Here is an 11,887-nt window from a genome sequence, read left to right as displayed (position 1 = left end):
ATTCTCTCACATCTGTTCTGGAGGAGGCGACGAAATTCAAGGTGTACTCCTCCACATCATACGTTATAGTGAACGCCAAATCCAACATCTCCTGCAGGAGGAGAAACATCATCATTAATGAGCTTTTGAAGATCGGAGTGTGCACTTTATAGTGTGTTAGTAATGGAATGTCTGCGATTTCAGACTAATCCGAGATCATCAGGGTTTTCTTTTTATTTCAGATACGAAGTAAAGAATTTCACCCATTTTCCTAATGAGGAAAATAAATTACAGCTTCACTCACTGTGACATCACACCATGTATAAAACATTTCTACCATAATATATATCTTATCTTAAAGATTTTACATTTAATTCTATGGCGAGAAAATAATTCTCGCTATGTATGCTAACTCAAAACAAAAGGCACGTGGTGTCAGCGATTCGCCTCTAGAGGCCGCTCTCGTAATGACAGTGAACTGGAACCCGGAAAAAATATCAGGATGGATTTTTGCCATGATTGTTGAGGTTATCAGCTGTTCACTGAATGCAGAAACTGTTCAAGGCAATTTTAGTCCTGCTTAGTTACATTATGAATCATGTTCATGTGGAACCATATCTTAAGCAGCATCAGCAAGTGGTCTCCAGTTGAAAAGATCTCATCCAGAGGTGAGGCGTCAGAATAGATCAGGCAGTTCGGGAAGGAAGAAAGAAACAGGATCACTGTGGTCTCAAAGACCTCAAGGTTTAAGCTTGTGAGTTCAAATCCCAGCACCATCAATGTTCCACTGTTGGGCCCTTGAGCGAGGCTCTTAACCCTCATCTACTCTTGTATAAATGACATAAATGTAAGTCACTGTAAAGACTGTTCCCAGTCATAATTTTTTATGACGTATTATTGCTTATGAGTTTTCCAGCAATAAATTGATTTGGCGATAAATTCATTAAAAAAGTGAATAATTATAAATAATAATTTGAGTGTTTTGAGTTCAACCATTTGGCCATTGAACGTCACCCAGAGCAATCGCTTCCATTCCGAAAGAACTTTCAGATTAATCATATTTACAAGTTTTGGCACATAATTAAAAATAATTAAAGTAAATATATAGAGAGAAAAAAAAGATGAACCTTGGTTTGCTTGCCCTTGTTATCCTTCATGTGAGGACAATCTTTTCCAATCAGCAGGGCTTTAATGTCCGCCACGGGGACTGATGGAAAAAAACATCAGACATCATCACAACATTTTAGTTCAAAAGTTTGCATCCCCCATGGTTTCCAGTTAAAGAGTTAAAGCTACAGTAAATAAATAAATAAATAAATAAATAAATGATAAACTACATGGACAAAAGTTTGTGGACACCCGATCATAAATTTGGAACGTGCTTCTTTTTGAACATCGAATTCCACACCGAGTTCCCATTTGCTCTTTCGAGAACCTCCACTCTTCTGGGAAGATGTTCCACTAGATTTTGTGGAGCTTTGTGCTCATTCAGTAAAGTCAGGTACTGGTGTAAGATCTTCCACTCCAACCCATGTAAAGCAGATCTTCATGGAGCTGGCTTTGTGCACAGGTGCACTGTCAAAGACATCCTGTATAATTGTGTGGGAACAGTTCGAGGAAGAACCACATATTTGGGTCGAAAAGTCAGGTGTCCCAATACTTTTAGCCATTTAGAGTAAAAACAAACAAACAAAAATTTTTTTATATAATAATAATTTGACCATTTTGTTCTCGAGGACAATCTCACACTATATTGGTCGCCCTCCACTGAACCATCTTCAGTTCTTCAGTAAATCCGTTCGAGACTATGAATAAGTGCGAAACGCGCGTGTGAACGGATCACTCACTTTTGTCCTGCAGACTCTCGATGGATGGAGTCTCCGTCTCCTCGTCCACGTCTCCGTAGTGAAGGACTTTGTGGTTCGGGGAAAGGCGACAGTACCACAGTTTATCTGAAAATAACGGTCATAATGTGAACGATCAAAAAAAATGATCAAAAAGAAAACATGTTCCTCTGGTAGCTATTATCGATTCAGTATTTGTCCACAAGAGGGCGACCTTTATATTGCGTCTCCCAGACTGCTTTGGGTCAGCAGACTGACCCCAAAAAACAACAACTTTGGGAATTTGAGGAAAAAATTTGAATTAAAGCTACGTGTGTGTGTGTGTGTGTGTGTGTGTGTGTGAGAGAGAGAGAGTCCCTCACCTTGTCTCCGGCGACTGCTGATTTTGCGGAACAGGGTGCCGTGACACAAACGGTTCAGCCTCTGCTGCCTGATCAGCTCCAACAACTCGGGCTTCAGACGCTCTTTCAGCTCGCTGCGCGCACACACACACACACACACACACACACACACACACACGCACACAGATGTTAATGCTATTAACCTTCCACAAATTTAAATTTATGCACATGAATAAATACTTCAGTAGTAAAGCTGTGTGATGTGAAGTTTGTGGAAACATGATCATTAAATCGTGTTGTGCATCTTGAAAGTCCCACATTCTGTCCCCATTTGCTCTTCTAAGAACCCCCACCTTCCTGGGAAGATGTTCCACTAGATTTCGTGCAGATTTGTGCTCATTCAGCTACAAGTCAGGTACTGATGTAGGGGAGAAGGTGAGAAGGTCTGGGGTGCAGTCAGTGTTTACATTCATCCTAAAAGTGTTCAATAGGGTTTAAGATCTAGAGCAGGAGATCTTCAACTCCAACCCCATATCATCATGGAGCTGGCTTTGTGTGGAGGAGCATTGCCATGCTGGAGCAGGTTTGGGTCTCCTAGTTCCAGTGAAGGGAAGCTTTAGGAAGTCAGGGGTCCCAATTACTTTTGTCCTTGTAATGTGGGTGAAACTGTGCGTGTGTGTGTGTGTGTCTCTCAGTCTTACAGCACGGGCGGGGCGAGCGTCTCCTCCTGGTGCAGTCTCTCAGTCTGACGCAGTTTGAGGATCTCGCTGTAGTTTAAAGCGTTCACTTTGTTCCTGAAGAGCTCCAGAGAGGTGGGTTTACCAGACAGGGTCCTGGTGATCTGCTCCCGGACCACCTGCATGACCTGTACACACACACACACACACACACACACACACACAAGATGATTTCACTCTTCTCTTGGTCTCCTAGCAGGGTTTCTGCAGGTTTCTCCAAGTCAAATGTAAAACTCTAAGACCTTTTTTAAGACCATTAAGAATAATATTTAAGACCAATTATCGCATCAAACACACACACACACACACACACACACACTTTGACACTATATGGAACTCTCATTTGTGCAGCGTGTTGTCTCGCAAGTGTGTGTGAAGTGTGTGTAAAGTGTGTGTGAAAGTGCGGAGCACAGACAGAGACATGACCTCAGTCACCCCAAGCAGAGGTGAGGAACGAGGGAGGGAGACAGACTGAAGGAAATGAAAAAGTAAAGAACGAGGAGAAACAATGGAGTTCCAGAAGCATTCAGTGTCCACTGTGGGACCTTTAGCTGATAAATCCCCTAATACAGTGCTAACTCAGGCGTTTAGAGACGACTGACCCCTGACCACATCGCCACAATTCAACCACCGCTGACTGACACGCCCACTTTCTCCCTCTCTTTCTCTCTCTCACCCTTCTTTTATCTCTCACTCTCTCTCTCCCCCATGCTCTCTCTCTTTCCTTCACTCCCTGCTGCTTTCTCTCATTCTCTTTCACCTCTTTTTATTCCCTCTCATACTATCTCTCTCTCTCTCCTCCCCCTCTCATTCCGTCTCTCCCCAGATGCTCTTTCACCTCATTTCATTCTCTCTCTCTCTCTCTCTCTCTCTCATTCTCTTTCCATCTACCTCAACCTTGTTTATTCTCATTCTCTCTCTCTCTCTCTCTCTCTCTCACACACACACACACACACACACACACACACACATCACGTTCTCCCACATTTTCCTCAATCCATCTCAACCCCTTTTACTCTCTCTCTCTCTCTTTTCTTTCATCCTTATTCTTCCACTTTTATTCTCACTCTCTCATCTCTCTCATCCCACTTTTACACCCCCCCCCACACACACACACACTCCAAACAGTTTTTCAAACAAACTCATGTTTCTTTCATGAAATCGAAACTGATTTAATAAGAAGAGCATCTCGCTGCTCAGACGAGTTTAACATCAGCAAAACGCAGGACACGTGTTGTTTTTCAGTGTCCTTCATACCTGCATGTTCTACAGAAACTGCATTTGCAGGTAATAAACAAGTTTCTCTTGAGGGAAGAAAAGCCTGGACTCCTCTTAGCTGTAAATTTAAATCCGTTCATATTAAAGATTCACACAGAAGTAAAGCACGTGTGCAGCTCTGGGGTCGTCACAATCTGGGTTGCCAGATTGACTGTTAACCAAACTATCCAACCAAGCAACACTTTAATTCTTCCAAATGATCAGATCATCAAATAATCCTATGTCTTCCAAATCACCTGTATTTAGGATTTTCACAATTTCCATACCCAAGAAATGGAATATAAACTATCACAATTAAATGTATAATAATTTTTTATAATATTTCAAATACAAATGACTGAACTGACTGCCTCACAGACATGACTTTTATGCCTCACAGGGGTGACATTTTTGCGTTACAGAAGTGACATTTATGTCCCAGAGGCATAACAATTAATTGTCACAAGCATAATATATGTCTCACAAGTATGACAATAATGCCTCATAGGTGTAATTTATGCTTCACGTTTATGCCTCACAGACAACATGATTTTTGCGTCGTAAAAGTGACATATATGCCTCACAGGCGCGACATTTATGCCTCACATTTACGCCTCAAATGCATCGGAATTAACAGTCAAAGGCATGACGTTTATGTCTCACAGGCATGACATTTATGCTTCATTGATGTGTCATGACTAGATGTGACGTGTAGCTGTGATAGACGTGACATTAAATTGTGTTACAGAGTTCATGCGTTATACACATTCTGCTTTTAGTTTATAGAGCAATGCAAAAATATGAAGTGTGTATTTTATAACGGTTACCTTGATGTAATTTAGACATTCACAGTTATGAGCCTCACATTTCCACATGATATAAAATTATTTTATTCCCTGGTGGTCTAGTGGTTAGATGCGACGCTCTCACTGCTGCAGCCCGGGGTTCGATCCCTGGTCAGGGAACCAACCCCAGCCGTTAGGGTTGCACAAGCCAGTGCACTCTTAGTGCCGGTCCCAAGCCCGGATAAATGGGGAGGGTTGCGTTAGGAAGAGCATCCAGCGTAAAACATGTGCCAAATTAAACATGCGGATCATGAATAATGATGATCCGCTGTGGCGCCCCCTAATGCCGAAAGAAAGTATATCACATTGTTATTGAACTGTCATTTCACAATTAACGGAGACGTCCTGCTTTTTACTTCACGTGTACCAAAATTTCACATTGTCAGAAAACAGCACCATGAAATAAACGGGTTCAAAGTCATTACAGTAAACGTGTATTTGAATATTGTTTATATTTATACATTAATCAGGTGCTTAAGCAATTTCTGCTTAGTCAGGATTACACTAATAGCAAAAATGTTTAAAGTTACAGTTCAAATAAATGACAAGCCGGTCATAGTTTGTATTGTTGCTGCTCATATTCAAAAAGTTTCCACAACTTTCTAAAACGGGAATAAAAAAAAGTTGCTGCTGTTATGAAGTTCACACACAGACACACACAGATCCAACGGAATAATCTAGAAACGTACCTCTGCCATGGTTATGAAGGTTAAAGCAGCTTTTCTTAGTCCTCACCTGTGTGTGTGTGTGTGTGTGTGTGTGTGTGTGTGTGTGTGTCCATGTACAAATCCTTCCAACACTGTGATGCGAATTTCACAAACCAGGGAGCATCTCCATAAAAAACCCGCCCACAAATGCACGCCAAACTCACACCCACACACACTCTGACTCCCTCTCCCACTCCAAACACACGCCTCACACACACACACACACACACACACACACACGTATTCAGTTTGGGCCCCAGTAAAGCAGCTGGCAGAATCTGAACGTTAAGACCAGGAACGTTTAGAGATGTGGAGAAACAGCCGAGCCAGGAGACGAAGGGACGAGGAGACAATGGGAAATGAGAAAAGCAGGGCGAGAGAAATGATAAAACACATGGAGGTGTGGTGGACGCAGGACAGAGTTACCATGGCATACAACAAGAACCAGCACAATGACATCATTTCCTGGTGAGGTCGAGCGAAAGCCTGAGCGGTTTAACAGTGTCGAGACGCAAAACAGCCGTAAAACACATCCGCTGCAGAAAGTCCCCGCAACTCAAAAACCTGATTTTTTCATCTGTAGTCGTTGCTACAGAGGGTCTTCTGGAAGCTCATTGGTTTCGATTCAAGTGAAAACCAACAAGAACTAATTGTTTGTAGGCGGGACTAGGAAAACATTCTGGTTTTATTTCGTTGCCTTTTACATTCTTATTCAAATAACAATTTTCTTTCTTCGGCTCATATTTATTCGTATTTTTCTTTCCTTAGTTCTTATCTTCAGCTCATATTCTTTCTTTTATGGTTTGGTTTTCTTTTTTCTTGTTTTATTTCTTTGCCTTTTGCATTATTTTCCTTCCTTTCTTCCTCCTTTCCTTCTTTCCTTATGAGAGCTAATGGCTTGGGACAGACCTTATTTTCTTTTTTCACCTACAGAAAAAAAATGTGGAACGTTTTTTTTTATGGTTTTTGAGACACCTGCAAGTTCCTGCAACAAACTCAGTAATGCAACTATATGAAGATTTACTTTGACCAAACAAATCTATAAATGTCCAGATCTTCATTTCATTAAAAAATCCTCCTTTAGCATGAAGAACAGCTTTGCACTCTCTCAGCATCCAAACACTTTCAGATGACATACTTGTGCTGTGTCTCCTGGAAAACGATGTTCTTCACTAGTTGGAGATTCCATTACGATTTAGTTCATCCCAGAGCAGTTCACTAGGATTCATGTGCGGTGACTGGGCACCAGTACATGAACCATGTACTGGTGAGAGAGGAAAAGGACTTATTAAGCGGTAAAAAGACCACCAATGTGGAACGATCATATCGATTATTTTTGGGGGTCATAAACAGTGATCCGACGTGGGAATGTGAGAAAGATTCAAAGGAGGTCTGTGCATGTAGGTTGGTTACCAAACTGCCATTCCAAGATTTATTCATCTTCTATTCATTTACCACAAACTCCACAAGCTGCCGTCTCCATAAAGTTGAGATAGGGCCATGTTTACCACTGTCTGTACACATCTGGGAACTGAGGAGACCAGTTGCTATGGTGTTGGGGAGGAATGTTGTTCCATGTGTGTCTGATACAGGATTTTACAGCTCAACAGTTCTGGGTGTCCTTTGTTGTGTTTTTTTGCTTCATGGTGAACCAAATGTTTTCTACTGGTGAAAGGTCCAGACTGCAGGCAGGTCAGTTCAGCACCGGGACTCTTCTACTACAAAGTCATGCTATTGTAATAAATCCGTATGCAGTTAGCATTGTCTTGCTCAAATATTAAAGGCTTAATAACGCAATGCACCCAATTAGCAAAATCCTTTTCCGACCGTTTAATTTTAATAACACTTACATTTTCCAGACGCTTGGTCAGCTATTTTGAGACTTGTTGCAGCCATCAAATTCAAAATCACCCTAATATTTAGTCCTTAAAATGGTACAATCCCCCAGTTTATATGTTATGTTTTTTATGTTCTATTGGAAATAAAATATGGGTTTTTAAGATTTGAAATCATTGCTTTCTGGTTTTATTTACATTTTACATTTTTCACAGTTGACAATTTTATATACATACAGTGCCTTGCGAAAGTATTCGGCCCCCTTGAACTTTGCGACCTTTTGCCACATTTCAGGCTTCAAACATAAAGATATGAAACTGTAATTTTTTGTGAAGAATCAACAACAAGTGGGACACAATCATGAAGTGGAACGAAATTTATTGAATATTTCAAACTTTTTCAACAAATAAAAAACTGAAAAATTGGGCGTGCAAAATTATTCAGCCCCTTTACTTTCAGTGCAGCAAACTCTCTCCAGAAGTTCAGTGAGGATCTCTGAATGATAAATGTTGACCTATTTGACTAATGATGATAAATAGAATCCACCTGTGTGTAATCAAGTCTCCATATAAATGCACCTGCACTGTGATAGTCTCAGAGGTCCGTTTAAAGCGCAGAGAGCATCATGAAGAACAAGGAACACACCAGGCAGGTCCGAGATACTGTTGTGGAGAAGTTTAAAGCCGGATTTGGATACAAAAAGATTTCCCAAGCTTTAAACATCCCAAGGAGCACTGTGCAAGCGATAATATTGAAATGGAAGGAGTATCAGACCACTGAAAATCTACCAAGACCTGGCCGTCCCTCTAAACTTTCAGCTCATACAAGGAGAAGACTGATCAGAGATGCAGCCAAGAGGCCCATGATCACTCTGGATGAACTGCAGAGATCTACAGCTGAGGTGGGAGACTCTGTCCATAGGACAACAATCAGTCGTATACTGCACAAATCGAACTTTTTGGCAACAATGCAAAATGTTATGTTTGGCGTAAAAGCAACACAGCTCATCATCCTGAACACACCATCCCCACTGTCAAACATGGTGGTGGCAGCATCATGGTTTGGGCCTGCTTTTCTTCAGCAGGGACAGGGAAGATGGTTAAAATTAATGGGAAGATGGATGGAGCCAAATACAGGACCATTCTGGAAGAAAACCTGATGGAATCTGCAAAAGACCTGAGACTGGGACGGAGATTTGTCTTCCAACAAGACAATGATCCAAAACATAAAGCAAAATCTACAATGGAATGGTTCACAAATAAACATATCCAGGTGTTAGAATGGCCAAGTCAAAGTCCAGACCTGAATCCAATCGAGAATCTGTGGAAAGAACTGAAAACTACTGTTCACAAATGCTCTCCATCCAACCTCACTGATCTCGAGCTGTTTCGCAAGGAGGAATGGGCAAAAATTTCAGTCTCTTGATGTGCAAAACTGATAGAGACATACCCCAAGCGACTTACAGCTGTAATCGCAGCAAAAGGTGGCGCTACAAAGTATTAACTTAAGGGGGCTGAATAATATTGCACGCCCAATTTTTAAGTTTTTTATTTGTTAAAAAAGTTTAAAATATCCAATAAATTTCGTTCCACTTCATGATTGTGTCCCACTTGTTGTTGATTCTTCACAAAAATTACAGTTTTATATCTTTATGTTTGAAGCCTGAAATGTGGCAAAAGGTCGCAAAGTTCAAGGGGGCCGAATACTTTCGCAAAGCACTGTGTATATATATATAAAATTCATTTAAATTTCACACATTTTATTAACGTGTGATTAATGCAACGTGCATTTATTTTTATACATTTTTATTTCGAATATAAGGCGAAATTAAAACCGTCAACACATTGATTCACGATGTCCTTTCTTTACTCAGATATACCATATTTTTCGGACTATAAGCCGCTACTTTTTTCCCACGTTTTGAACCCCGCGTCTTAAACAACGAAGCGGCTAATTTATAGATTTTTCCTGGGTTTTTCCCGGTTTCACAAACTTCAAGCCAAAAAACTGAACCCCATAACATTAGACCAATGAAATTTCCGAACGGAAACGAAAAAAACGCACCTCACCTGTGTTCTGAGCTGCACGGCAATTTTTAAATGCACGATGCCAAAAGATAAACTCCAGAGAGAAATAGTTGTGAATGGAAGGAGGAAGACAGTAACCAATGACTTTCTTGGTCGTCTACTGTTTAGATACAAGCCGTTGTAACGTGTTGAGTCTGGGTGAAGGGAGAGCTCATAAACTCCAGTTACAACAGAAATCATATAAGCACAGACAGGTTTCCAAAACTCGTGCTTTTGGCAACAGCGTTACGGTTTAGTCAAAGAAACTTAGAAATGAGCATCAGAAAATAATAAGGACATATTCCTCGGTCTTGCACACCGTGTAACAGACACTGTCTTTCGTTAAAGCCTGTGTAAAGTTCATTAGTTTCAGTGTAGACACTGCGGCTTATAGACAGGTGCGGCTTATTTAAAATAATAACTCCACCGGAAAGTAATTTTTAATCAAATCAGCCTCAAAATCCAACATGATGAACATTAACCCTCGAACACAAATAAATATATATAAAACCTTGAATAAACCATATTGAATAGAAATATTCTCTGATTATGTAATCCGTATGAAAGTTAGAACGGTACAGTTTTCTGTCATCAACTCATCAACCGTCCATAAATAAAAATTTATCTAAACAGATTTAACTTGCTAGTGAACAAACTTCCTGTATTTATACATTGCCATTATTTCACCAACATTCAACATATAGCTGCCTGTTGGATATAAGTGATATAAAAGAAAGAAATTAGTAGAAAGGAGGAAAAGAAAAGGCTGAAAGATGAAAGAAATGAAGGAGCAACAAATAAAATGGAGAAATAATGAGAAGAAAAGCGAGAAGAAAACGTTTCGAGTAAAGAGTAAGTGAAAACGTGAATGGAGATTAAATGGAGAAGTTAATAAAACAGGAATTTAAACACAAAAGGCGAACCAGATAGAAAACAACAGATAAGAAAGAAAGCAAAAGAAAAGAAATTACGAGGAACACGTTTGCAAACACGTTTTTTTACACTGTCTTGAAAGATCACGTGTGTTATTTTAGTGCTGATTTCACTGAGGCTTTGTGGTGGGGAACTGATCCACCTTTTCTCTTTCTCTGTATTTCTGCTACCGAGTGGCTTTGCTATTGTTTCGCTAAAACCCTCATAAAAACCCGCTCTAGCCACGAGGACAATGGGTGATCATTCCAGCCTGAAGGTTAAAAGGTCGTTTTGTGAAAAGAAGGCATGTTTTAGAGACCCAATGGGGTGATGATGATCTACTGAGAGGACACTTCAGAACGAGGGATTAGGAGCTCATAGCTTGTGTATGCGCTTTGTAAACATCCCATTCCACATTTAGTTGCCATTTCCTGGAATCATATCCTCCACTCTTCTGGGAAGATGTTCCACTAGATTTTGTGGAGATTGGAGCTCATTCAGCTACAAGGACGGACGGACGGACAGACAGACAGACAGATAGGAGAATCCACCTTATCAAAGTCCTCCTGCGTTGCTCTCATCTCCTTCCAGGTTTTGTTCAGGAGCTGGATGCAAATGCAGAAAAGTTCCTCCAGCAGCCGGTCCTGGGCGAAGAAAAGGGGGTGATAGTTGGAGCCTGTTTCTGATGCTGCAGGAGAGAGAGAGAGAGAGAGAGAGAGAGAGAGAGAGAGAGAGAGAGAGAGAGAGAGAGAGCGCGAGTTTTTTGTGGCACAGACCTTTAATAAACAAATCTCCAATTATTACTGTATGTACAGTTTGTATGGATGTATTTGTTTATTTGTATGTTTATTTATGAATGTGTTGATTTGATTTATTTGTTAATATCATTTTTTTTCAAAATATTTTAAGCTGCACAAACTAAAGGCTCCACACCGATTCCGTAACTATCTTAGCTTCTATGTTTCTACTTTTGGGTTTGTATGTAAATCCCTGCCAATCCTGGGCCCCTGAGCAAGGCCCCCTAATCCCATAGCTGTTCAGTTGTATAAAGGAGATAAATGTAAGTTGCTCTGAATAAAAGTTGCTGCCAAAAGCCTTGCATATTTCCTCCTGCAGCATAAAGTGTGCTTTTGACTCGTGTGATGAGGCTTTGAGCGTGAACTCACGTGGTTCTCCGATACGCAGGATCTCGCACAGCATGAGTGTGAGCTGGATGCTGCTGCGAGCGAACGGACACTCGTGTTTATCCTCACGGCTGCTGTTCTCCAAAACAAACTGGAACACAGACAGAAAAAAAAGACGACACAATAGATATACATTTAGTAACATTTTCATTATACCACGGCCTGTGTGACTGCTCGAT

At 40.7% G+C, this 11,887-nt stretch overlaps 1 protein-coding gene across 1 annotated transcript in view; it reads right to left on the bottom strand.

The window, feature by feature from the left end:
- Positions 1 to 11,887, bottom strand: part of elmo3 (engulfment and cell motility 3) — a 30,386-nt gene that overhangs the window by 1,268 nt on the left and 17,231 nt on the right. Inside the window, exons 14-20 of the mRNA XM_046849522.1 lie at positions 11,691 to 11,799; positions 11,076 to 11,212; positions 2,866 to 3,029; positions 2,186 to 2,298; positions 1,827 to 1,931; positions 1,107 to 1,186; positions 11 to 91 (exon numbers count right to left, since the gene is read on the bottom strand). Of these exons, the coding sequence (XP_046705478.1) occupies positions 11 to 91; positions 1,107 to 1,186; positions 1,827 to 1,931; positions 2,186 to 2,298; positions 2,866 to 3,029; positions 11,076 to 11,212; positions 11,691 to 11,799 (789 nt within the window). The remainder of the gene's footprint in view (positions 1 to 10; positions 92 to 1,106; positions 1,187 to 1,826; positions 1,932 to 2,185; positions 2,299 to 2,865; positions 3,030 to 11,075; positions 11,213 to 11,690; positions 11,800 to 11,887) is intronic.

Source organism: Silurus meridionalis, chromosome 5 (assembly GCF_014805685.1).
Source record: "Silurus meridionalis isolate SWU-2019-XX chromosome 5, ASM1480568v1, whole genome shotgun sequence".
In the NCBI taxonomy this organism is placed as follows: Eukaryota; Metazoa; Chordata; class Actinopteri; order Siluriformes; family Siluridae; genus Silurus; species Silurus meridionalis.
This window is presented reverse-complemented; position numbering and strand designations above follow the sequence as displayed.